The 26,994-nt window shown below is 49.8% G+C and overlaps 1 protein-coding gene across 9 annotated transcripts; it reads left to right on the top strand.

The window, feature by feature from the left end:
- Positions 1 to 997: 997 nt before the first annotated feature.
- On the top strand, positions 998 to 26,994 carry PURG (purine rich element binding protein G). 9 transcript variants are annotated; one of them, XR_010071426.1, is made up of 3 exons: positions 1,074 to 1,848; positions 11,286 to 11,850; positions 11,962 to 11,976. XR_010071426.1 is itself a non-coding variant. In XM_063337321.1 (2 exons), the coding sequence occupies exons 1-2, from the start codon at positions 1,157 to 1,159 to the stop codon at positions 18,001 to 18,003; spliced, it is 807 nt and encodes a 268-aa protein (XP_063193391.1). In that variant the 5' UTR covers positions 1,074 to 1,156; the 3' UTR covers positions 18,004 to 26,994. The 9 variants fall into 9 exon arrangements, 8 of the variants coding, with proteins under 8 accessions (XP_063193390.1, XP_063193391.1, XP_063193393.1 ...); XM_063337321.1 differs by lacking the exons at positions 11,286 to 11,850; positions 11,962 to 11,976 and adding an exon at positions 17,908 to 26,994 and having other exon boundaries at positions 1,074 to 1,867; XM_063337323.1 differs by lacking the exons at positions 11,286 to 11,850; positions 11,962 to 11,976 and adding an exon at positions 16,039 to 26,994 and having other exon boundaries at positions 1,074 to 1,867.

The raw sequence follows: 26,994 nt of genomic DNA, 5'->3' as shown, positions 1-26,994 counted from the left end.
GGGGGGGGCAGAAGGTGAAGTACTGGGGCAGGAGATGCAGTGATTGGGGGCACTGGGGAGCGGTACTGGGGCAGCAGGGGGTCCATGAGGGCAGTACTGGGGGCACTGGGGGGCAGTGGAGGGGCAGGGGGTGAGTGCTGGGGGGGCACTGAGGGGCAGGGGAAGGGCAGTACAGGGGCACTGGGTGGCAAGCTGGGGGCACTGGAGTAGGGGATGCAGTGATGGGGGGGCACTGGGGAGCAGCACTGGGGGCACTGGGGGGCAGGAGGCGAAGTTCTGGGGGCACTGGGGCAGGAGATGCAGTGATGGGGGTGCTGGGGGGGCAGCACTGGGGCTCTGGGAGCATTGGGGGTGCAGTGCTGGGGTTACTGGGGGGCAGAAGGTGAAGTTCTGGGGGCACTGGGTCAGGAGATGCAGTGATGGGGGGCACTGGAGGGCAGTACTGGGGTCACTGGGGGTGCAGAAGGTGAAGCTCTGGGGGCACTGGGGCAGGAGATGCAGTGAGGGGGGGCACTGGGGAGCGGTGCTGGGGCAGTGGGGAGGGCAAGAGGGCAGAACTGGGGGCACTGGAGAGCAGTGGGGCAGTACTTGGGGGGCAGAAGCCGAAGCTCTGGGAGCACTGGGGCAGGAGATGCAGCGGTGGGGAGCACTGGGAGGGCAGTACTGGGGCTCTGGGGGGCTCGGGGGGGGGGGGGGGGCATGGGGACTCTGGAGGGTAGGGAGGGCTCCCGGGGCGGCGTGGGGGCGGCGTGGGGGTGGCACTGGGAGGAGGGCTGCCTTGACTGGGAGGAGGTCGGGAGCCAGAGCCGGGGAGGGGAAGAGCACCCGGGATGCTGGTGCTGCGCTGCTGCGTGCCGTGGCAGCCGAGAGGGATGCAGGCGCCTTTGTAGGGAGAGCAGCGCCAAAGAGAGACGCTGCCGAGGAGCCGAGCAGGCCCCTGATGCTGCTGTTGTCATCTCTGTCTCTGTTATGTATTATTTCCAGCTGATTGGTAAAGATGGAAAGAGGGAGAGGAGGAGGAGGAGGAGGAGGAGGAGGAGGAGGAGGAGGAGGAGGAGGAGGAGGAAGGAACCTGGGAGGCTCTGGCCTGCAGAGGAGCATTTATTCCCAGTCCCAGCAGCAGTACCATTACCCAGCCTCCTCCCAGGGCGGCTGCATGGAGATCCAGGAGCTGGCCTCCAAGAGGGTGGACATCCAGAAAAAACGCTTTTACCTGGATGTGAAGCAGAGCTCCCGAGGCCGCTTCCTGAAGATCGCCGAGGTCTGGATAGGAAGAGGCCGGCAGGACAATATCAGGAAAAGCAAGCTGACCCTCTCCTTGTCCGTGGCCGCCGAGCTGAAGGACTGCCTGGGGGACTTCATCGAGCACTACGCCCACCTGGGCCTGAAAGGCGGCCACGGTCACCGGCACGAGCACAGCAATGACAAAGAGCAGCATCCCCGGAGGCGACAGCAGCACCCGCCGCCTTCGCCCCCGGCGTCAGTCGGCTCCGAAGAACACCCTCACAGCGTCCTCAAAACGGAGTACATCGAGAGGGACAACAGAAAGTATTACCTGGACCTGAAGGAGAACCAGCGAGGGCGCTTCTTGCGGATTAGGCAAACCATGAGCAGGGGACCTGGCATGATGGGTTATTTTGGCCACAGCTTGGGACAGGAGCAGACGATCGTCCTTCCGGCGCAAGGGATGATTGAGTTCAGGGATGCTTTGGTCCAGCTGATCGAAGAATACGGCGAGGGGGACATAGAGGATCGGCGAGGGGGAGGCGATGAGCCCCCGGAGCTCCCCGAGGGCACCTCCTTCCGAGTGGACAACAAGCGCTTCTACTTCGACGTGGGATCCAACAGGTACGGCATTTTCCTGAAGGTAAGTGAGGTGAGGCCGCCCTACCGTAACACCATCACGGTTCCGTACAAAGCGTGGACACGGTTTGGGGAAAATTTTATCAAGTACGAAGAAGAGATGAGGAGAATTTACAACAGCCATAAAGAAAAAAGGATGGATGCCAGAGGGGACAGTGGTGAAGAGCAAGAGGGTCTCGAATAGAGTGCATTGGACTGGCCGTTTGGCAAAATAAAAAAAACAAAACAAGCAGAAATTGGTGAGAGGGACTGACCTATAGTAATTTCAAGTCGCCCCTTTTTTTTTTTTTTTTTTTTGTAAAGTCCTTTTCCGGTAGTTCTTGCTAACTCCAGTCCGTAATGTTGCAGGAGTCTGGTTATCACGTTGAATTACGCCCCGAACATCTCCCTATGTCTTAACGAAAGTACCGACCTCCTGAGTCCGTAGGAGTCAGCTGCTTCGAGTGTTGAAGACTATGGAAGTATCAGCACAAAAAAACAAATTCCGGCACTCTGACCTTTAAATAGTCTAGAAAAGGCTTGTGTTGCACTTCAACGGGATAGAAAAAAAACCCCAAACCCCAAACCTTATGCTGGAATGTATCGGTTTCTGCTTATGACGGGTTTTCCGGGACTGAATTCTGCCTGTACTCGGTCAAAAGGCTGAGCAGCGTAGCCGTAGGGCACTGACAACGAAAACAGACTTCGTGTGAGCCGCTGGTTTGCGTATGAGGAGAGGGGTAGAGGTTTGAAAATCGGCATCTGCTGGTTATTGAGTTTGAAACCATATTCTGTGCGGGTAAAACCTCCGTAACTGGTCAGACCTTGATAACGTGCTGCTGAAGAGCGGAAGATTTTTATTCGTTTGGTAGTTTTGTGCTGACCGAATAACGCCGGTATCCCAGGATAGCGAAGCTCTACTCGAGCGCTAAGCCTTCTGAACTAATCCCCATGAATAATAACCCACTCCTCGTCTACGTGTTCTGCCCCGTGCGAGGCTGGTGATTATTTTTATTTTTTTTTAATTTATTTTTAACGCGTTTTGTCCGAAAGTGCAAAAGGTATTTTTGTATTAGGGGGGTTACGGGTTGCGGCGGGCGGCTGTGGAGCGGGTATTGGGAGGTGGAAGGACCGAGCCGCCACTGAGGCTCCCGGCTTCTCTCCCAAACGTGAGATGAATGCGGGGAGATCCCCTGCGAGGGAAACACCGGGGCATTGTTCTCCTCCTGCCGCGAGAAAGACCTTTGGGGGGTTTGGTGCACCATTAGATACATATAAAACGGCATCTCTCTCGTACTTAACCCCTAGCGCGTTTTCGGAAGCCGTGGTTGACGCCGCCTCGGGTTTTCTGTCGTGTTGATGTTACAGGTGTTGTCGTTAGGAGATAATATCCGTGGCCCTGCCATTCCCCGCCCCTTCCCACCCGCTCAGAGCTGGGGCCGTCCTCGAGCAATTCCATTCGCGATCGCCCACCGCCGGGTTCCGAGGTCGTCCCGCTAAAGTCTGCGTAACGTCAGTTTTACATCTCGCGATATAAACTCCCTGTCTGGAGGGAGAATGTGTACAATTACCTGTTTAGGAGGTTGATGAAAGATTTTGAAAATTCTTGCTTATTAAAACATGACTAGTTGTAACGTGAGGGGCTTTTCCAGCCCTTGGGCGACCAGCTCCGTTCCCTCTGAAACCAGCGGGTACTTCCAATAATGTGTTGCCCACCTTGAACATTTTTTTAAAGTCGACGTTACTGTGTCTAATTAGATGTTTATAATTGTTTGAATCGTGGGGGTTTTTTTTCACAGTGTGGCCTAGCGTGCACGTGGACCGGCTATTTTTCCATGCAGCCGTTACATGTTTGGCTTTCTTTAATCTGTCGAGAAAACGTTATTGATCTCCAACCGGACCCATTCACGGCTCTGAGGCTGGCCCCACCTGCACGCTGCACGGCCACGCTCAATCCCAACGCTATTACCTGTTTAACGTCATTAACCAGCACGAGAAAAGCTGGGGAGGCAGGGGTGGGAACCAAGAGGATAATCTGGACTTTAGTTTGGGTACTAAAACTCGTCGATCTGTTTTAACTTTAAAAAAAAAAAAAAGAAAAAAAAAGAAAAAAAAAAGAAAAAAAAAAAGAAAAGCTTGCACCAAAGTCACCAAAGAACCTTTAGGAAAATGTTACGGTTGTGACAAGAAGTAAGAAAGTTAATTTCACTGTTTTAGGTGATTCCCCCTTTAGGTAAAAACCAGTTCCTTTGGCTTAGTGTCGAATACTCCCATCCGTTTCTGCGGAAATCGCTCTTTCAGGTACTTTTTTTTCAACTCTCGGAGAGACGTTCTCGCTCCACCACTCAAACAGCTAGCGGACCGTGATGAATCGGCAGGAGGTTAAACGGGGTGCTGGTTCCTCGCCGCTCTTAGGGCTTCGGTCCCGATGATTTTAACAGGTCAATTAAAAAGAAAAAAAAAACCACAAAAAACAAAACTGACGTGAAAATAACTCTACATCCTGTTGTTGGTGTGAAACCAGAATTTAGTGAATGAGTCCTTGACGCATACGTTAGCGTATCGCTAACTGCTGCTGCCCATCACAGTGCCTGGAGTCAAAAATTAACTTCTGTTCCAACAAACCGGAGCTATGAATGTACACGCTTTTTAGGCTCTCCTTCCCCTTCCCATTCCGACGCGGCGTTCCTCCCCTACCAGCCTGACATCTCCCTGTCCCAGCCCGCCTTTGCCTCCAGGGATCGTAAAAGCTCCTACGTTGGAATTTGCCTCCTGTGTTGTAAGCGATCATGCCTTCCCCCCTCTCTTCCTGTAGCGTTGGGGCGGAAAATCCTTGCGACGGGCAAAGCGATTGGAAAGGGATATTTTCTTCACCGTTTTCAAAAAAGAAAAGATGCTAAATGGCTTTCCTTGTTGCTGCCCATTTTTTTAAATACCCCTTTATTATTATTTTTTTTTTTTTTTAATGAATGGCATTAGTTTATTGTAAATATCACCCAGGAATTCAGCGTTCCGCTGGCTACCGGGTCGGGCTCGGTATCCCGTAGGATCCGCTAATGCATTTACTCCCCTGGCGCGGGATGCACCTTAGAGTCTAAAAATTGCATTGGGATCTTCACGTTCACAGCTGATCATCCGTGGGTAAACCACTAGCCGTGGGTTTCCACTGCCGTGGAAGGCGCCGATGTTTGCCGATGTTGTCGTTGGAGGGTAATACAGACTCACTGGAAACGTAGCAATGCAAGGCGTGAACGGTGAGATTTGGAAACGGGTTCCTCGTTATTTTTGGCAGCGCGGTTTGGGGTTTTTTTCAGCTTCCGAGAGCGGCGATGCCGCGGGCTGCTCGCGCCTGGCGAGACGCTCGGGAACGCCGAATCCCTAATGCGTTTTAAATGTTTGTTCCCGACGCCCTGAAACTGCCATGTCCCTTAAACTTGAGAAAACACAAGCTTATTTGCACTAGAAAGAACGGCCAAAAAACAATCCTTAGGAGGACAGGGTGAAGAGCATCAGTCTGAACCTCTTTTTCTCACGAGAGAATTTCCTATTCAAGCCCTCGCCTCTGTTTCGAAATTGTATGGTCCCCGGCAGAAAGTCTGTCAGTTCAATAATGGAATCGTAATGCACTTTATATTGTGTAAATAATACCGGGAGCACGTTTCTGCTCCCGCTCTGGTAGGGGGATGCTTCGGTAACGTAGTCGAATGCTGAAAGAAGCCGTCTCCCGCATGCACGTGTCTGTTGGAGACCTATATCGTACTTGCTCGGTCCAGCTCCGCTCGTATGTTAAGAGGAGGACAGGCCGCTGTATTGAGGATCTTCTCAAACCACCAAGAGTGGGATGATTTTTTTTCTTCTTTTTTTTTTTTTTTTTTCTTTTTAAAGTTGCGATTTGCAGAGCTGCTGAGCATCCTCAGCTCCGCCATCGCTGCGGCTCCTCGCCCCTTCCGCAAATCCGGCCCCCGACCTTGCTGCCGAGGCTGAAACCTGAGCTTTCTTCCAACAAAGCCGAATCCAGCAGCTCCCTCGTACTTTCCCCACTGTGGACACAGAAGCTGGAGCGATCCTTAAAAACCCTATCCCAGGTAGAAAAGGCTGAGGGGGCTTCCCTTCCCTTGCAGCCGGGGAGGGAGTTTGTGTTGAGTCCAACCCATGGAGGTTTGGGTTCCAAGGTGGAACCGAGGTGTTGAGCCCAACCCAACTTTCTCGGTAAAGTATGGAGGCAGGGGCACGCTAACGAAGGGTCGGGAAGCGTTTTGCACTGGTGCAGCGAGGGGGAGGATGGCAAAACCCGGGTTGTCGCGGGTTCGTCACGTCAAGTTGGCATGACGGACTTTGCCCAGCAAGAAGCTGCAGCAGTTCTTGGTAATCTACTCGTCGTCGTGTTTCTTATCTGTATCCGATATATACAAATTCATATTCACATGTAGGCATTAATATATTTATGTGAGTATATTGTAGCCTGTAGTAGCTCGTAGCGAAATAATCTTATTTATCTGACGTACGCAGTCTAAAAGAGGGGGCGGTTTTCTCCTTCTATCGGTCTGGATAAACGCGTTATTTCACCGAGAGCTGGTGGCGTGCTGTTTGTCGTAGCCCTTGGAAGATTTCTGCTTTTAAGCACTCTCATCCCTTAGCTTTTCGGCAGTTCTGCAAGGGAAAACGTAGTCAAGAGAAGGCAAAACTCTTCCTTGGAGGCGTCGTCGGGGTGAGGTGAGAGCTGTAAGGAAGAGGCAGCTGCAGGTATTGCCGGCCACGTCGTGTTTCAATGCCGTTTTACAACCCCCGGCGCCGCAAACCTGTACCACCATGTTCCTAAAATCCCTAGTAGAAGTATTAAAAACCCATCCTTTAAAAAAAAAAAAAAGAGCAAACAGTTACCAAAATCAATGTCAGCACACTTTTTTTTTTTGCTTAAGATGTCATAGTCTAATGATTGCGTCATTATTTTCTTGATGTGACCTAAACTCACAGGGAAGGGAGTTGGTAGTGGTCAAGAAGCCTACCGCTCGCTTGGCTTGCAGCCCCTTTATCCAAGAGTAGTCATTTATTACGCTGACTTTGCACCAGGTCCAAAAATTAATTAATAAGCGGTTTTAGTTCCATGGCATTCCTATTTTTGCTGTACATACACTCTAGATATATACAATTTATAAAATAATTCTTTCAGAAAAGTATACCTTCCGTTTAATTTTCTATGCTGCTTCCTCCAAAATTAAAATGCCCTTTCTTTTTAATTCCTTAATGTGTTGCGATGTCTTAAATTCACCTTTCCCTTCTTACCCCTCCGTTCCTTGCGAGTAAAGGTCGTCTCCGAAATCAGGAGTTTATCCAAGCAAGAGCGGAAATAAAGGCTACACTTGACATATCATAAGCTATAGCGCACGCCGGTGTTGATCCTGCCGGCGCAAGCGCTGGCATTTGCGGGGAGCAAAGCTTCTCCATCATCTCCCAGATTTCCTGGGAGAGGGTGATACATCCCCATAAGTGCCTGGCAGGTTGGGACCGTGGAATTTGTCCCCTTGGATGGGCGCGTTGGCGGTGGCTTGAGGTGGCAGCGGGTTTAAGCCAACCTGCGGAGGATGCCAAATACACGAGTTGTTTCCCGGCTGTAGGGCACGGTCCCCGTCGGGCAGTGGGGACATCGCCTGTACATTATTAATGCTAGCGCGGTGGTGTCTTCTCTTGACCCCTCCGTCCTTTCGCTTTCGTCTGGAGTCATTAAAATTTCATTGCGTAGATGCAAAGCCAAGCAAATTGGAGCATCTGGAGAAACAGGATTCACCCGTTAGGCTTTTTTCTTCTGGGTAGAAGCAAAACCTGCGCGGGACTGTGGTTCCTGGGAAGGGTCTCGGTTGCCCTCCGTGTCCTACACCCTTGCAGTTCGTTATCGCTCAGCCCGTCACTGCTGCCAAATCACAGCTGTGGATGTTTTGGGGGTGATCCGGTCTTGCCTAAAAATGGCCTAATTCTGTCATGACCACAGGAAAAAAGCTGTCCAGGGGACAAGGTGCTTCTGGGCTCGGGTGGTCGGAATGAAGCTAAAGGCAGTTCTTGCGCTATTCTGTTCCTCCAAAATCTGCAGAAGCTTTCACGGGCTGACACCGATTTTTCTTCCTAATATTTTCTCACGCCCGCGTTCGGTTCCCCGCCTGTACCTCCGTAAAAGCAACAGTATTTTAAAGCATCGAGGTAAAATAAAATATCAAGAACTCCTGATATGACATGGATTAAAAATGGGTTTTCTGGAAATGTCAATGCGTAAATTGAGGTTTTAGAAGGGGGACGTCATTTTGGCGTTTCTGTGATGGATGTAGTTAGATTGTTCCTTCCACACGCCGAGGCATCACGCAAAACGTGAACCCGCAGCCTCGGGGCTCTCTTATGAGCATTAACTTGGAGAAGGGTGTACGCTGGATGGACCTTCTGGCCTTTTCACGCTTGTTGGGTGTGTTTTCTGTTTGTACCGTATCCAGGGGTACTGGCCCAGCCTCGAGGTGCCCGGCCGCCACCCCAATAAAACCATCATTAACAATTTGCTAATTCATCTTCCTGATTGCTAGGCTACCTCGAAACGCTTGGAGCGGCACATGGAAATTGCTAGCTCGCTACAGAGTAGCGGCCATAAATAAAAAAAGACATACTCCCATCTTTTAGGTGTTTCAGACCCATCCTACGTACTGGTATCCCACAGGGAAGCATAGCGGCTCCTGCCTTGGAGTTGTTGGCTGGAAACGCAGCCAGTCAGATGGGTTTCTTAACCGCGGGGAGAGGGGAAGTCCATCCCGCAGGCGGAAGTTTGCGTCTGGCTGTTTCTTCATCTTGATCATTTGCCACGCAGGGATTAATTGGAGGAACAGATCACCCTCCGTGTGCGTTGCTGGAAGACAGCTAAAGCTGTCAAAGCGCAGTGCTGATACAACATCGGTGAATTCATATGCGTGACCCACAAATTAAGAGAGAGAGAAGGGAGAGAGGAATATTAAATATATATATGTGCATATGCATATTAAAAATAGTAATTTTTTTCCTGTTTCCAATAGGTCCTTCCCTTTTGAGATGCTAAAACATTGTCTCTCGTCTTTTCTGTTTTCCATATCGGAGATGTTCAACGTGCAATACGAGCGGGGAGATAGACTTCACAAGCAATACCGACGTACTGTACTATTAGCGCTAAATCTTGACGCCACACAATCATGTGCAATAGAATCTGCATTTCCAAACAAGCAGAGAGTACGTGGGATAGAAGACATGGGTTAACCTCAGGCTCTTAACGCGTATTCCCATCTGGCCGTTGTTCTGAGCGCGCAGTGTTGGCACGACGAGGAGGGAGAGGGGGAGGAAGAGCAGAGATAAGCGCTTCCCACTGAGGAAGAGCAGAGACAAGGCAGGAGGGGGCGGCGGGAAGCGAGGATGGGATTCGTGCTCTGGGGGAGAGCGTGACGACGGTTTTATCGGCGGTAGGAGGAATAGGTGGCACCGTGGCGCCCCGCAGAGCCGGGGAAGGAGGCAGAGCCTGGATCCTAACGCTCCTCTCGAGGATCTCTTTGGCTGGGTCTCCTTCCTCTTTGGGGCACATCGGTCCGGCAGCAACGCGCTCTGGAAACCTCGAGTCTTGCCGACAAAACCCAAGCAGGTCTGACGGATGGAGTTATTGCTTTTCCAGCTTGCTTTTTAAGACTCGAGTGGCTTGATTCTTCCCAGGTTTGCTCGTGCCATCCCCATTTATGGATGCTCGTCGGTGCGTTTCACCGGAGCCTTGCCTCCTGCTCTGGGAACGAGCCGGGGCTGTGGCCGGAGTGTCACGATATCCATGGGGCAGCTGCTCTTTTCCATTGCCGGAGAAAGGTGTTGGGGAAGGCTGGAGGGGATGGGAGGGAAAGGAAGTGGCTTTCAAGAAACAGACCCCGTGCCTGTCTTTGCAAAAGGGGTTTGCGTCATTTTTAACACAATTCTTTGCAGATGGTCACCACTTGTTTTCCTGGGCACCGGCGTTGGTTCTCCTTGGTCTGATGTCCAGAAGCGGTCGGTGTTACCAGCTGTTGAAAGCTGTGCTGTAATTATTGCGAGGACTGTGAAAAAAGCCATCGCTACCTCCAACCGCTTTGGCTTTATTCTGCCTGTGCCTATCTTCCCCACCCATAAAACGGGGTGAATGATACCTCCCTACCTCAAAGGGGTGTGACAAAGACGAGACCGTTTGGCATTAGAGTTTCTGTGATGAATCTGGTACTGATCAATACTGACGGCCTCTGAAAGGAAAACAAGAAGAAATTCAGTGTACTGAGTAGATACGTCTGCAGTGTTTGGACGGTATGCATAGGTAAGGCTTGGATTGCGTACAGAACGATGAATGAGAAAGAAACCTATATGCTAGAGGTGCAGGGAAAGTGGCAAGAGATTGTATAATTAAGCTCTCTATGCATATGCCCAAAGCAGTCGGAATTAAGGTTACTCAGATAATCCTTACTTCCGGCACTTCCTGACCTTCGCTTGCTTTGTTTTCCAACTGGTTTTATTCTCCGCTGTTTCGTACGAAGCGTACCGTTCGTATCGGCGTATTGTTCGATAACACCGGGTTGTTCCATACATTTGGGGGTTTCAATCCCAGACGGAGTCTCGCAAGAACTCCTCCTCCTCCAACTTCCCTTCCAAGGAGGAGGGAAGACCAAAGAAGTCGAAGGGCGAGGAGGACGAGAGGACGTTGTACAAGCTGTATCACAGGCGGGCTGGCCGCCAGGACCTCTGGAGAACATGCGGTCCCCCATTCAGAGGTGGGACCAGCTAAACCCGGCCCCTTCCTCAACTGGTTTTCAGCAGGACTGGCGCTCGGTGGTCTGCCGAAAGTTACACAGGAATAACCCAGACGACTCTAAAACTTCAGTTGGCAAGCACAAGGGTGCCTCTAATGGTCCGCACCTGAAAAAAGCGTCTATATTTTTCCCAAGTTGAAGAACCTGTAAAAAAATCTGCTCTTTTAAATGTCCAGTGATAGATATTCCCGGCCTCCCTCCCCACGCTGTTCCGGTGGTTCACCCTGCTTACTCTCAGATACTTTTCCTGCTCTCCAGCCCGTGTCTCCCTTGCTTCCATCTAATTCCATCCCTTTTTGCCTTACAGCCCGTGCTCTCCAGAGGAGTTAGGGAAACAGCTTGTTCCCTTCCTTGCTGCAGCTCTTTTACGTAATTAAAGACTGTTGTCGGGTCCCTTCTCCATCCGTTTCTAAGCAAATGCAGAGCCTTCCGCCAAGGGTGATTTTTAGCCCTCGTCATGTTCTCGTTGCTTTCTGATGAGTCCGTCTTCTTCTCGAATCCCGAATTACAGAATCCGAAATCGGGAGAGGTATTTTCACTGCGATCTTACCACCTTCGAGCGGAAGGATTGCAAATGACGCAAGGTTTTGTACACCCAGTAATCTTTTTTTTTTTTTTTTTTGCCTCCAGACCGGTTCGTGACTCCGCGTCCTCCCGGGTCCTCTCTGGTAGAGCCGCTGTCATTCCTCGCTCTCCGTCTGTGCTGTAGTTCATGCCCTTCTTTAATAGTTATAAAAAATCCAGACTATGAAAATACCAGGGCGCACGTTTTCCGCAAAGCTTTGCGATAAATTTTTTTATCTGTCTGTGGCGGGGCGGCAGAACACCGTCTATCATTCGTGCCTCTGCTTATTTCTGAAGAGGACACAGAATAAATAGCCCGTCAACAGGCATTCTCCTAAATATTAAATATCCTCCTAAATACTGGCAATTACGGCACTCGCCCCGTCTTCACGATAAAAGCGGTAACTCTAGCGCCGACAAGACACCTCTTTAAACACAGACGTAAAGAATGCATCTAGCGACAACACGAGCTCCCTGCGCTGATTTATCTGGAAATACAGGCTTTCCCCTGTGTTCCCAAATCTCCAAGGATTGTTCCAGAAAAGTGTATTTTCGGCCTGCGATAATGTGAACGGTCACCAGAATATTTACGTGAACTTCGCTAGCTTCAGCTGTGTTTTTGTCTGAACTGGTGCGTGTGTCCCCCTGCTCATTCGGCCTCTCCCGTTTCCTCTCCTGCCATCGTCCTCCGTGCTCCATCTTTCCCTCCTTTAACATCTATGGATTTTCTGATTTTCTGCAGCGTTAGTTCGGCATCCTTGTCGCTTGACAAATCGGGATCTCGAAGCAAAACTGGCCAGCAACTTGAATTTCAGCTTTCCCCGACCTTTCCAGCCTTAAATGCTCCACAGAAGAAGGGCTCGTTCTGCTTTGATCCCAATCAGACCATCGGGTTGTTATCGGGACCCGGAAAAAAAAAGACAACCCCCAAGTGAGGAAGACATTCAGTCCCAGGTGGCTCCGTCTTCCACGGGGACGTCCCTCCTTCCTCCAGGGAAGTTTTAAGCCCCTCTATTGATTTCCTGGCTGGGGAGGCTCCAAGTCACGCCAGGAAAGGCTTTCAGCTGCCTTGTCTTAATGCTGTTGTGTCGCCGTCTCCTTCCCGGCTGCGCTGCAAGCAGCACCCGCCCAGCCAGGCCAGATAACTGCCCGAAGAACCCCGGTTTTGGGTTTTTTTTTCCCCAACTCCCAGCACCTTCGGTCACCCTGGAAGTTAATTGGATTTTCCTTAGTAAGAGTTTTACCGGGAGGAGATCCGACAGTTTTGGGTAGGTATGAGTAGAGAGAAGTTCCTCCTGTTCCATGCGGGTTCTCACGCTGCTCTATAATCACTCGACACGTATATCCAGCCGTATTTCCAGACACTCTATAATCACTGGACACGTATATCCAACCATATTTCCAGAGGTGCATTTAAGCGTATGACTAACATCTGTCAAGCCACGGTGGCTCTTCTGTCCCTCCTCTTCCTAGGAGGGGGAGAGGCTGAATGTGCCAATGGTATTTTTAACGTAAATTAATTATCCCTGCCGTTTGGCGTTAACCCTCTCAAGGGTGGGCTGAAGCGCAGCGGGGGCGAAGCCTGGCGTTCACATCGCTCCCACCGCTTCCCTGGGTAACTGGTGGTGAGCGGGAGCCGGTTCGTCTCCGCAATCTCCCATTCCACCCCTGCTGCTGTGCAAATCGGTGGTTTTGCTTTGAGCCCAGCGCGGGGGAGTTTGCTGTGCCGCTGCGGGGTTGGGAATTTTTGGTGTAAAAAGCCCGTCCCTCCTCCGGGAAGCATCTAAGGCCAGAGACAGCAGGTAGGTTCAGGCAGAGGAGAGGTGACGGAGCGGTGCTCTGGATTAAACGCAACTCATTCTGCGGTCAACAGATGTGTTTCTGGCTGGGATGCATTCAGGATAGCCGCTTTTTCTTTTCTTCCACGTTTTTGAACTCTCCCAAGATTTTTATAGCACTGGTCAGAGCAGGTATTTGCAAGGGAACGAGCTGCCTGTGAGGACAGTCTCTTTGCTGAGGCATCAATAAATTCTGAGAAGAATCTGAAAACTGTAGCGTTGTGCTGGTGCCGCTTTTAAAAGAGTTTTTCCCCAGCTAGGCGTCGCAGCGGGGATGTGCAGAGGCCGTTGGCAGCCGAGAGCAGAGGGCAAGGCTTTGCATCAGTTCTTCGTGGTAATATTTATCCTCGATCCTATAACTCAGTCAATGCATGCATATTTAAAGCATAAATAAGCGAACTCTTTTCTTCTCTCGTTGCCTTTTGTGGCAGGTGCAGGATTGTACTGGTGTGCTTGTGTTTAGTGGCTAGTGCTCCAGTCCGGGAGGGATTTTGGGGCAGACTGCTGTGTTTGAGCTCCGATGCTTTTGCCAGTTCACGACGGTAAATAGCAGGGGAAGAACTAAACCCAAGGGCCAGCCCTAAAACTTTGTTTGACTAAACCATTTATGTGTTTCTAGCTTCCAGAAGTTCTCCGGCAAGGGGATTTTGTCAGCTGGGCTCAATTTAACATGTCTTATCTCCCATTCCGCCCCTAATCATCAAAAATTATTTCACGTTCGAGTCCTTTAAAGCTGTAGCGTGTCTCCTGTTGATGAGATCACCGCCCTTTCTTTCTATCAAAGGGTTCTGTTGGACCCTTCCCGAAGGTTGTGTGCACATCGCTGTAGTTAGCGGTGAAATTTTTTAATTTAGGCATTTTGAATAATCCCCCCCCCCCGGCCCCAATCCTGGTAAAATTAGGGAAAGAGTTTTTTGGCTCAAACGCTTGCTTAGAAAGCTGAGAATAGGCGCTGTGTTTTACGAGGTGAACCAAACCTCGTGCCTGTTATCTCGGAGCGCATCCTTTACACTGGCATTTTATTTCTGGCTCCGTCTGGTTGCAACACATGAAGGTCTCTAAAGCAGCGTGGGTGGCAACCCCTGTAGATGTTTGTATGGCTCAACGGATAGGTCATTTTCCTCTCGCTTTGTTCGCAGGGCCCGGTCTTGGTTGTGCTGTTCCTTTTCCCAGCTTGACCACTAAGGGTATTTATCAGGCCAGTTCACGTCTCGTGGGCGACCTGGCTCAAGAGCCCTAAATCAGGGTTTTCCTCAGAAGTTCACCACCTTTTTTAAGCCCTTGCTTACGAACCTCTCTGGAAATGTTGTGCAAAGCCCAAACGTTCCGCGGTTCCTTCCATCCCCGTGCATTGGCTGACTGCTGCAGCCGACGTAGGACAAAAAAGACGCGTAGCTGGTTATATTTTTCCCAGGAAGTCGTTTTCCTCTGTGTCTATTTTGATATGCTACGGCTTTAACCATCCCAGGGACCGCAGGCATCCTCTTCTGCAGCTCTCATCTGCTCCTGCAGCCGCTGGATGGGACGGTGGGGCTTTGGGAGACGTTACCTCTAGGTTGAGGCAGGTTCTTGTGGGGCTTGGGCTGATGCCGCCGCGAAGGAGTAGTTATTTAACCACACAGCCATTCGTTCCCCCTGTGATCGTTCTCATGTCAAGTAGGGTTGCGTGAACCAGTTACCTGGGGCCGGTTCGATGATGCGCTGATCGTAGGCTGCTTCCTCCCGACAGCTCCCGTGCGACATCTCGCTTGTCGACAACGTACAACACCTTCCCCGGGGACGAGCTTTATTGCGTCTGCAGCAAGCATTGCTCTGAGCTTCGACTCTTGCTTCTCGCCACAACTCGATGCTCTGCCTGGATCCTTTGCTACGCGTAACCTTAATTTTGTTCCGTTGAAGTAGGCTGCAGCCTGGAAGTCCGCGGCTTGAGCTAAACGTTGCCAGGATTTCATCCTCCCCAGGACATTTAAATTGGTTGCAGAATAATTGGAGTCGCTTTTTTTCTGCTTGCGTTACAGCAAGGCGCTTCCACACGTCAGTTTGGGAATCGACCCAAGGGTTTGATGTGGGTTAGCAGATTCAGGTACGCGGGATGAGCGTGCCCACAGCAAAATGGGTACGAAGATGTTGAGATAAGAGCTGTGCCTCTGCCAAGCCTCCCATCTTCTCTTTTACAGTCCTGCGCTGGCTCCGGTTGCTGCAGACAATGCTGGGAGCCGCCAGGACGGGGGACCATCAGAGCCTGCAAGTGGGACCTGGGTCAAAGTGGCAACCGAGACCTGAGCGAGGCAAGGGACCACCGCCCACATGTATAACCGCAAAGGGAAGGCGTAAACAGCTTTATCCTGGATACCGCAGGAGCCCAACCATTTTAGCCATCCTTTTCTGCCTCGTGGGACTTTTAACTCTTGTCTGGTGCTCTGTGGAGAGCGTACGGACATTTCTATCCTGGGATTCGTGCAGGCAGTCTGCACGTCAGCTTGCTGCAGCCCGGCCCCTCCGCTCGGTAACAGCATTTTCTGCTCACGCCAGCACAGTCATCCCTCAGCGCTGTCGGGGGTCACCCTTTGAGTTAACAAGTGATAAGTTCCTTCTAGCTATCTTATTAAATAAAAAGAAGAAAAAAAAAAACCAAAACAAAGAAGAGGAGGGAGGTGCTGCAGTCACCCGATGAGCATTTTCAATGGATGCTGCCAGCTTTTAGCTGTGGGTTATCGTGGTGAAGGCATGTTACAGAGCCTTTTCTTTTCAAAACAGCTTAAAACTGTCAGTTTATTCAGCGGCGCGTGTTTTGTCCTGATATGTGTGCGCCCCCAAGAAAACCCACAATCCAGAGCTGAAGGCAGAAGTGGTGCCCACATACTCCTCCCTGCAGCAGCAAACTGCAGTTTAACCTGTCGCTTTTCTCACCTCTTTTCTGCTCTTAGGAGACACCCTCTAAAGTAGGGATAACCTCCCTAAACGTGCTGATCCCTTTTTAGGCAACCCACAGCCTCACAAGGTTTCGAGAGCAGCCCACGGTTTTTGAAAGCTTCTTGCCGTTTCCGAGATGATCCAAGAACGGGAAGGGACTGCAACTCCAAACCTGGCAAAGATGCAGTTGCTTTTGCTGGCTAAGCTATAAAGGAGAAGATGTCCCCCCGCAATGTATTTCTGCAAGCACCCCAAAAGAGGAACAGAAAGTTAGAAGAGCAAGCTCTTGAGACGTGAGCCAAGAGGTAAGAGTGAAGACCGAGCCACAGCTTGGACTTTGCAGGCGGTTTTGGAGAGCATGGCGGCTCTCTGGGGTGGACTGGTCTACCACCCTCGTTGTTTGCCTCCGAATCTCATCCAAACAGGCTCTGAAGGACGCTCCTGCAGAGAGAAGCAGCCTTCTCAGCTCCTCTGTGCCACAGGAGGAGAAAGAGAAAGCACCAACTGGAAGATCCTCCCAATTTCCTCACCTTTTCAGGCTCTCCACAAAGTGAAGTTCGTCCTCCTCCTCCGTACTGCAGCCCTCGAGCTGTTGCAATAAGCCCTAGAGCTGCTCTCTCTGGTTGTTCAAAACCTATGCTGACCTCTTCCTCTCGATGAGGCTGAAGATGCAAAAGAGAACAAGCAAAAGGCTAAGACCTGGGTATTTTTCACTTGCCTCAGCCTAAACAGCAGCCTCCTCCGGGCTTTCAGTCTTCCAAGAGCTTCCCACCTTTCCAGCCAAGCAGTTTGTTTTCTAGAAGAAAATCCGGTAGTTCCGTGCTCGCAATAGCTGGAGTCCTCTTTTACTAGGGAAGGAATTTTCTCCCTCTCCCTTGAATTTCATATGACACTAAGAAGAGAGCTGTAATATCGGGAAAGGGGAGATCAGAATGGCGTGTTCCTCTGGATAAGGTTTGATGCAATTTGAAGCTGCTTGCGGAAGATTGGCTGGAAGGTAAACTGATTTGGGCTAAAAAAGCTGGCTCTGTTAAACTGTGTTAGCAATTCTTTAGTAGATGGTCGAAAATAGCTTTTCCGTGACCTCTGACCTCTAGGAAAGATAACCACATTTTTGATCTTAGATTGAAGGTGCAGTTTGTGCTGGAAGAAACTTGCGTTCTTTAGAAACCATCTCAGGATGGCTTTTACTGTCAAAAACATTGCACGGGAACTTAAAGAAAACAAAGCTAAAGTCACACGTCTGAGTCAACACCAGGCGAGCGGTTGCAGAGTGTTGTCACGAACCACGCTGAATTCGGGTCGTGTACGAGTCGAAATCCACCTTTCTGCCTTCACGGCGACGCAAAATTTCCGATAAACACCTGTGTACCGCGAGAAGGGGTTGCGATTAGACGAGCAAGGAGCTGCTGTATTTGCAGCATCCCGCTTTGCACCTAGGCTCGATCCGCTGACCGTGGAGGTGTCGCCCTCCCCCACAAGCGAAGGCGGTCCTCTCCGATCTTCCCGTGTTGTGTTTGGATGCTGCGGCGCCCGTACAAGGTGGTAGATGCTGAGGTGGGTGTTGAGTTGGAGAGGTGCCTTTCAAGGGCAGTACTTGGTCCCCAGCTGTTGTCTAGGACGCTGTGGCTTTTTGTGCAGTGGAAAAAATAATTATTTCTGGTTGAATTTCAAGTTAGGGGACAGTTTTCTGCCAAGCTATTCCCCCCCACACCATTTCAACTGTATGTTATTCTCTTTTTCTTTCCACTGGTCCTATTATGCACCGCTCAACAGCTGCTGCATTTAATCCCAGAAGCTGTAGTTGGTAGCGAGCAAAGTGATCTCCATATAACCTCTATCTTACTCCTAAGTGTGCATTATGAAGCTTAACCGACAGTAATAAAATGTTTTGCTTTCAACATGCGGTCCCTGTGGTCCAATGTTCCCGTCTTCAGGCACCGTCGTTACAGCAGGGTGAAGGATTGGAGTTATTCCGCCGCCCGCCAGGAACGCGTCTCGTAATGCTGGACGCAGGCATCATCGGCGTCTAGCAACGCGTGCAGATACCCAGAGAGGAGAGATGGAGAACATCGAGGAGAGCCCTTTTCTACGGTAGCGAGTTGGTGGTGGTGGTATCCCCAGGTAGAAGCAGGCGCTGTGGTCGCGAGGTCCTCGTGAATAAAATTGTCACGTACCCGTTGCTCCCCTGGACGCGTTTGCTCTTTGATGAAGACTGTATCTTGATGGTCAAGGAGAAACTGCTGCAATGGGAGGACTTGGTGTCTTGCGTGGCTGTGACCCAAAGGTGCAGGTTCACGTCTCCATGAGATCATCTTGCGGTGCAACCATGTGCGATGGCCTCTTCAGGGGCTACGGTGGTACCAGGAGGAACCGAAACAGATTGCATGCCCCTCTGCTTGGGGGTTCTTTCATCCCTTTCACAGTGACTCTCCAAATTCATGGGTTTATACATTGGGTTTTTTCTTTCCTGCATACAAAAAAGAACATTTTTATGTCATCCTGCACGATGGATATTTTTATGCTGGGGGGGGAAAGATGCTTCTTATCCACGTTTAATGCAGAAAGTCTGCATTTTGGAATTTCATTTTGGTGTTTCATTGATGCTTTTATTGAAAGCATCTTTCCACGTATCAATAATTTAACGGCCGTGTGATTTTTCTTCTCTAAACCGCAAGGGTGAATTTCAAAGCAGGGATCTCTGAGCATCAACGACGGGTTGCGTTAGCCCTACAGATGGTATTTGTTGAACGGGACGCGGTTTTCCACGCTTTAAGTTTATAGCGTTTAGTTTCAAAGTGGAATTTCCCAGGCAGCGCACCCCCAGAAGGGCAGCAGTACCTATCAGAGTATACACAGCTTTTTCAGGCAACGATAACACAGCCTTTTTCTGGAGATTGCCATTTTGTAAATAAGCTGCGTCTTGAGCAGCACGGCTAGAACTACAAAAGATGGATGATTATTTCTTCCCGCAATCGGTTTTCCGCAGCAGGATCTGGTTTTTGTTGAGATAATTAGCATAGAATTAAAAATGGCCCTGCATCTTCGGTACGCATTACGCCTCTGATACCGAGCGATCTGGAATCGCATTTTACTGGGCAATCACTTCATTCGCCGCTGAAAATCAACATCTAATTGTAGCACACAGATATCTGCAGGCTTCAACGCAGCAAAAGCCTCCGCCTCCAAAAATAAAACGTTGCTTCTAATAAAATTTCCAATCAGTTGTTTTTTTTGGAGACTGGAAAAGTTGCCAAGAATATTTAGGTGAAAATCTAGCGTGCCAGCTGAAGCAGGATTTTACACATGCCTTCAAAATCCAGAGCTGAGGTGAAGGTGAGGTCACGGGCTTAGCACGCAGCTTTTTCTCCCAGAAAACCTGTAATAACTTTTCTTTTTTAAAAATTTAACAGGGTTGCCAGTCCAGGTGGAGGCAAAATTGCAAGGAGTCTCAGACGTGGCCAACGGTGCGTCCTTAGGACACAAACTAAAGCCGCAAAAACACAATGCGATGTGAAAACTTCTTTGTGAGAGCAGCGCAGGAAATTAGTGTGCCATTTGACGCAGTGTCCTAGCATCAGATTTACGATCCACTTCCAAATCATCTGCCAAAAATCCTTACAATCGGAAGACAGGAAAGAATATGTTATAAAAAGACCTGGAAAATGAGCAATTTTGTTACGGGAGTTTTGACGCTGCTAAGTTTTCTGTACATACAATGCTTGGGACCCAACATTTGGGTCAACGCTGAGACCTCAACCGTCTCAAAGTTGAGGTCAACGGCACTTCAACCCAATGTTATCCCAGCGCTTCCATGTAGGAAATGGTGATAGATGCCAGTCTTGCAAGATCAGGCTGGAATACGGCCCTGGAAGATGCTTCTTTGCCCAGCGGTTGCTTTTAATCCCACGGAACTCCACCATCATTTACAATAAAGCCGTGGCATGCAAGATGGCACACTCCTGCCCGGTAGCACTTGCTCTCCATCGCTGATGGACTTGCTCCTTGCTGGGTGGCAGGGTGGTGGCCACGGACATGCGCTTGTGTGCTCGCCCCAGACCTTGCTGGCTTTGCCAACAAGACTGGATATATCATTTCAGCAATTTTCTTGGCTGGATTGTGGACCGAGATGGTTGCGTTGCCCCCATTTCCCCCACCCCGATTACCGCCCATCTTGCGCCGCCCTTCTCCAGCTCCCGTGTCTTTTCCAGGCTCCTTTCTTTCCAGTTGTGTGTCTGCAAAGGTGGATGTACATCCATAGCCCCTGGATGCGCGACCTTGCTTTTTTTGCTCGTTTGAATCGTAGAATCATAGAATGGTTGGGGTTGGAAGGGACCTTAAAGATCATCCAGTTCCAGCCCCCTGCCCTGGGCAGGGACACCTCCCACCAGACCAAACCTGGCTTAAAGCCTCATCCAGCCTGGCCTTGAACACCTCCAGGGATGGGGCAGCCACAACGTCCCTGGGCAACCTGTTCCAATAAACAAAAAATACAGGTCTTTGTGGCAGTAGTGGAAATAAGTGACCTGGATTTGTAACTATTTTTTTTTTTTTTTTCCCCTGGGATGTTACTGTTCTCTGCTTCTGAAAAACCATCTCCCTGGTGCTTGGCTCTCTGGTTCGGAAAACACTTGCAGCTGTACCCGAAGCCTACCCAACACACCCTGCCAACTCCAGCAAGCCCAATGCTTTTGTTTTAAAAAGAGCTTTCTCCATAAAAAAAAAAAAAAAAAAAAAAAAATTTGCACCCGGTTCAGAGGCACCAGATGCTGGACACCCAGATGTTGCCTTGTCCACCACTTGGGAGAGTTGACGGCGATGGATGCAGGGCTGGGGAGCCACTTACGCTACTCAGTGACCTTTTTTTTGGGGGGGTACCTACTCAAACATAGTGTGAATTGAAGGTCCGGCTGCCCCTTTTTTCATTTGCCATTTTGGGAGAAAACACCCTATTTTCGCAAGCGCGGAGCTCCCAAGGTAAGGGGGACGGAAGGGCGCTGCTGGAGCGCGTCCCACTTTGCGAAGAGCCGCTTCCAGCCCAGGGTGAGGACTGGGACCAAGGCGGACCGTAGCGGGGAGATTCCTGCACCCTGTTTCCAGCCAGCGGAGTCCTCGCTTTCCCAGCAGGGGCGTGAAGGTAGGGTTGGGCTTGCAGCTCGATGCGAGGGAACAAAAAAAGCAGCTGTCAGCAGCTGGAATAGGCGATGGGACAGTCGGTGGGAAGCGCAGTGTTTAAAGAGAGAAAGGGGAAGTGCCTGAGGTCCCTCGGGATCAGTCCTCCTTTTCCGTCCTCTTCCCAGAAGCGTGCTGATCCAAAGTCCTTCTCCGGAGCGTTTTCCTTCATGAAAATGAAGATGGGACGTTAGGAACATCAGTGTTTACCAGACCGCCTTCATCGTCTTGTTCTTGCGTTAATTGTCCTTCGACTGGTAGGGTGGTTAAGAGAAAAAAGCCAGCTTAATGCATAGTCAGAAAGCTAAAAAAAAAAAAAGAAAAAAAAAGAAAAAGAAAAACAAAAAAGCAAACCACAGATAAATAGGTAAATAGGCTAACTGTAAGATAGCGTGTAAAAGGAGGCGGTCTGCGGCGCGACTCCTCCGTAAAGTGCATGACAAAGCGTCGGCGAAGCTTGTCGCAGGCACTGTGCAGGCTTTCCAGGGTTGCTTTTGCTAGACTTTTGAGTATCATAGTTGCAAAGACTCGTAAATGTTCCGAGAGGCTCTTGGTTTTGGGGTGGGTTTTGGCTTGGTTTTGGGGATGGTTTTTTTTGTTTGTTTGTTTTTTGTTTGTTTTTGTTGTTTTTTTTTTCTCGTAAGCTGTGACCGCTTGCTTTCCGAATGGGTTTGTAGTGATGGAGTTAATGGAGCTGTTCTTTATCGTATAACCTAAAAGGTGTCAAAGTCGTTTGCTCGTCCGTGTTCACAAGCTGAGCCGTAGCGTGATGCGTCTCTCCGCGGCGGTGTGATTTGAAGCACTTTTGGTGTGGCATGTGCAGTTGCTGTGCTGTCTCTTCTTAATTCCCCCCCCCCCTCACCCAGCGAACCCCCCCCGCAAGGGCGTTCCACCCGTGTTTCGGACACCGAACCAAACCGACTTTGAAACTAGCACTTTACGTACTAGTAGTCACTTTGCTTCTGACTATATCGAGCACTGCACTTTTGTAAGTACTATTAGCACTGAGTTTTGAACTGTTTATTTCCCCCAGTCTCAATTTAGCCTCTTAGGCGCGGTGTTAATTACGTAGAGGCCATCAGAAGATAATTTCGAGGTGACCACTGCCTGGTGCCTGACTTCCATTACGTATCCGTTAGCGGTTTTATAAATTAGGGAACTTAACCCATCCAAGCTTATTTTAACACAACAGAACCGACACCCAAATCACTGACGTCCAGGCAGACGTGGTGGTTGTAAACTTTGAGGTCATCATTGAGGAGACCCAAGCGCGGGGCTTTTAAAAACACCAAAGACACAGGAGAAGTCTCAAAAAGGCATCGGGATGGTGCAAGATCGTCTAATTGACACTTGGAATTGAGCGGACCGCAGGACGCGAAGCAGACCCGGCGGGAGAAACGTGGGGCAGACGCTCTAGTTTTTGATAGGAGACCCCGGTCCGCATTAGCAGGCTGAGTCCGTGGGACAGCCAAGTTAAAAACCAGTCCGAGATGCTGGTGTCCGTAAAGACTGCGCTCAAGCCATTGCAATAAAAGCCATCATTGTGCCTGTACTGAGCGTGCTGTTGAGACTGATCGTGGGCTTAAACTTAAAAAAAGGTATTTTTAAGTAAAAAGACTCGCAGATGATTTAGAAGATGGAGCATAATAACCACGGGGTTTGCCGTTGAATTTCGAACGCGGTGTTAGGAGTTGATCAGGCCTCGTGTTAGGAGGCAATTCAGATGTCTATTGCTATTCTTGTTAAATTCCTGTGGTATTTCAGTACAGATGGTCGGGGACCAGAGCTCCCCTGCCAGCAAGAAATCCGTAGGGTGGAGCTTGTAGTAAACGTAGTCATCAATCTCTAGGATTTGAAATGGGATGATGATCCCTGGGATGCAGAATAATCGGGGTTTTGATGTCCCAAACCGTCCCCTCTCAACCCACCGATGGTGTTTCGCTTCTTTCAAAGCCCTCGTGGGTTTTCCATGGCAGCAAATAAATCACGGTGGTCGCGAGAGTTCTGCGTTTCCTTCAAGCTGGGGTACCTGCCCTGGGGACTCCTGCTCGTCCTCCTTGACGAGCCAATAATCGATCCAAGTCCTTCTCTGGCAACACCCCTTGATGGGAGTTTCTCCCCGGTGACACTTGATGGATAAACCCCTCCGTTCCAGCATGATCAGTTCGAACAGAGAGAAGTGAATTAGGTCTTCTCCTACACTGCTAGCACGTGGACGTGGTGGAAATCGCCTTCAGCAACCAAAAATATGGGTGTGTTGGGGTTGCTTGTTGCAGCAGATGAAGGATTTTCCCCCACCAGCTCCAGTCGCGGTGGCTGGTTTTGCTTGGGTTCAATTCAGGCTTCCTTCTTTGATAGACCTTCATGGGTTTGGGTATTTGGTGGGAATTGAAGGTGGTTAAAAAGCGCAAACCTTGAGCAGCCCCAAGTGTTACGCTCTTACATCCTCTATAGTCGCATTTAAAAATGGAAACGTAATAGAATCCAGATTTTTTCCGTTTTTTTTTTTTTTTCTTTCTCCCCCCAGCCCAATTAACCCTGCAAATTTAGCTGTAATGAAATAGCGCCTGGCGATGTTGCTGCTATATCTGAGCCCTCCCCCCACCCCCCGCCAAAACGATAGCGGCCGAGGGGACAGCCTCTTCAGAAAGCACCTCGGTGACTCGGAGCCTACGTCCTGCTCACTGTCACGAGGATATAGGCGAACCCTTTGGAAATTTCACCCCCCCGGCGAGCTCACCGGTCTCCTTGTGTCCTTGGAAATTAAGCTCGCGAGAAAGGGGGGACAGGGAAGATGTTTTGTTTTTTTTTTATTTTCCCCTGTAGGTGTAGTTTTTTTGCCCCTTGGAGCTGGCATCTCATCCTTTGGGAGGGTTAAAAAAAAAAAAAAGAAAAAGAAAAAGAAAAAAACAAGGCGTTTTCTCCTGCATGTGCCCCAAACGCAAAGCCTAGCACAGCACCTCTTGCTTTGGAAGGACCTTTTAGGCAGAAAAGAGCTCTTGTTAGGGATTTTTGGGTTTTAAGATAGCTCATGAGAAGCGCATTGTGATGGCACACAGGCGATGTTTTACCGACCTTTTCTTTTCTCTCCAAGAGAGACTTTTTAATTTGCTTCGGTAGTTTAGCGTTCGTTTCCTTCCAAGTCTTTTTGGACCCATGCAAATGCCCTTGAAATGAGTCAAGTTTATCAAAACAGATTGTGCATTGCAGGAAGCAGTCTCAAAAGGCGCACACACCCATGCACCTATCCAGGTGTTATGCGCATGTGTGTTCGTGCGCGTAAACATAGAGATAAATCTATTATTTCCCCAACTGTTCCTTTTTTTTTTTTTTTTTTTTTGTTTGTTTTTTGGGTTTGTTTCCCCCCCGCCCCTCCACACCCCCCCCCCCAGGATATTAACCAAAAGGTGTTTTAAATCATGGCATGAAAACTCCTGAATGTAAATCTGAGTACCTTGTGATGCTAATTAACAGGTTTTTCTGAAAACTTTATGTGATGCTTAATATTTTTTCTTAGGAAGTTCTGTTTAATGTTAGATCATTGTTCTGGAGGATGTTGGTCCTACTGGCATTAAACTAATGGAAATAAAATGCATGTGTTACAAGTGTAGAAACGGTGAAGAATTAAGTGTGAACTTACTGTACGATACTGATTCTGTTTTCAAACAATCTGTTTTGCTGTTCAATAGTTGACATATGGAAATGCCAATGTACTGTAATTTAGCACTTTTCCAATGGACCCTGTTCTCACTACGCCCGAGGGAAGACGTGGGGTTGGCTTGGGGCTGTCCGAGCTCAACCTCTGAACCCTTTCTGCGCGTTTCGGCACCAGAATTGATCCGGGGGAAACTCAAATTTGAGGTTTTCCCATGGGTTCAGCGGCTGGCGCGGGGGCAGAGGGGCGGTGGCTCTCCTAATTTCCCTGGCCAAACCGGCACAATTTGGGTGAAAACCTCGCTGCGGATGGACTGGAGGCATCCCGGTCCCCCAGCGCATCCCCCCTCCGGGAGCCAGGCTTGGGGACAAGTTGTCTGAGCTGGGGTGGGAGGGAGGCGCTTCTGAAAAGCAGCCGAAGCAATCGGCGGACCCTGGAATTAAAAAGGCAGAAAAGGGTTAAATTACCAGCCACCTCCCTCCATCCCAAAGCCTCCTTTCCTAGTGTTAACAGGGTGCAAAGTGTTACTTGTCATGTACTGTACTGAAAGGGTTAATTGATCAGTGACTGTATTGTACTGTATGAAAACTCATGAATTGCCTTGTATTGTTTCTAATGGACTGTACCATGTCCCCCCCGCAAACCACCACCACCACCCCCCCCCAGTTCCCAACCTGGCCCCAGGTTTTTTTCCAAATGACGCATGTTATCAGTTAGGTCCTCCAAACTCTCTGGTGCTAACTCTTCCGTATCCGATGGTGCTTCTGGGGATGCTAACTGACGACATGCCGAGCCAGAGCTTGAAGTTCACAACGTCTTTCTTTGTCTGTTTGTATGAAGTCCACACACACACACACACGCTCACGGGAAAAAAAAAAAAACCACAAACAAACAAACAAAAAAACCCACAAAAAAAAAAGCGTGATAAACTTGAATTTGTTTCAAAGCATCATTGACAATCTAATGTTTTCTATGTCTGCTTTTATTTTGGGATGGCTTTTCTAGAAAGCAGCGCGCCAGCACCTTCGAGCCGGGAGGGGATTTCATCCCGTTCACGCCGCGGCAGCTCCTCCTCCGGCATCGGAGGTGAGCTGATCCCTCGCTGGCTCTTCAGGCTCTGCCACAGGAGGTCGAGCCATCAGGAGCCAGCGAGGAAGAGGAGGTGCCTTCAAAGATGCCCGACCTTGAAAAGCAGCTGGCATCCCCAGAGCCGGTAGGTGGGTCTCAGAAGGGATGAACCTGCCCCTTGCTCTGTGGCAAGAGTTGGCTTTTTATGAGAATTGGGAGCAGAAAATTGGAGACGAGGGGGAGTCGGAGCTCCCAAAGGCACGTCCATCTCCTCTGGCATCGCTCATCTCTGCTGGCAGAGGAGCTGCCTCCCGAGCCTGAGGTTTTTGCGGGTGACACACACCTCGGATGGTGTGAACGGACCCGTCCCCTCCCAACCTCCCTCCGACGCGAGCTGCTTTTTGGACAAAATAAAATCTGACTATATTTTATATTGATTTGAAAACAAAGTCTGATATTTACCCCTGTTCTCAACCGAATTTGCATATTGTTGTTTGCCACGATATTTGTTCCGTCTTAAAATAAATTTGCTTACTTGTGTAGTCTTAACTGTCTGCTCTGATTCTGATCACCGGATTTATCGCCACCCCAAGGTGCCCGCGCGGCGGCTCTCCTTTGGGCGCTTTCCGTGAAGGCGAGAAGGAAATCCGTCTGCCTGGGAGGGGAAATCATTTCAGCTGAGACTCAGGCTATAAATGTTTTTCTCTTGGTTATCTCGCATTCATCTCCATGGGGCTTTTCAATTTGACATCCTTTTATTTTTCCCCTCAGTCTTTCTTCATCAGACCCTTCTATCCAGTAGGCGCCCAACAGAGGAACGGCCGTGCTTCAGCCCGCTTAATTTAAGAGATTATTAAGTTGTTGCTAACGCGTATCTCGAGGGTAAAAGTCATTTATTTATGGCCGGGAGCTCGCTGAGAGCAACGAGCAGCTGAAAGCTGTGGGCATTGGCACCTTAACACCGGTTCGGTCCTACCGTGAGCGGGGAGTTGGCATCAGTCGCCGGAGACATCGCGGCGGAAGGCAGTGCCCTCGAAAGGCTGGAAATCCAATTTGCACATGCGTTTCCAGGGACGTAATCGAATCAAGCCAGCGGGTTCAATAAGAGGAATAAACAAATGCTCCAGGT

Source organism: Chroicocephalus ridibundus, chromosome 5 (assembly GCF_963924245.1).
Source record: "Chroicocephalus ridibundus chromosome 5, bChrRid1.1, whole genome shotgun sequence".
Classification (NCBI taxonomy): Eukaryota; Metazoa; Chordata; class Aves; order Charadriiformes; family Laridae; genus Chroicocephalus; species Chroicocephalus ridibundus.
The sequence above is the reverse complement of the archived record's forward strand: the minus strand, read 5'-3'. Positions and strand labels throughout refer to the sequence as shown.

Excerpts from the sequence above, each read along its gene's own strand:
- PURG (XM_063337320.1), top strand. The coding sequence starts at position 998 with ATGGAAAGAGGGAGAGGAGGAGGAGGAGGAGGAGGAGGAGGAGGAGGA.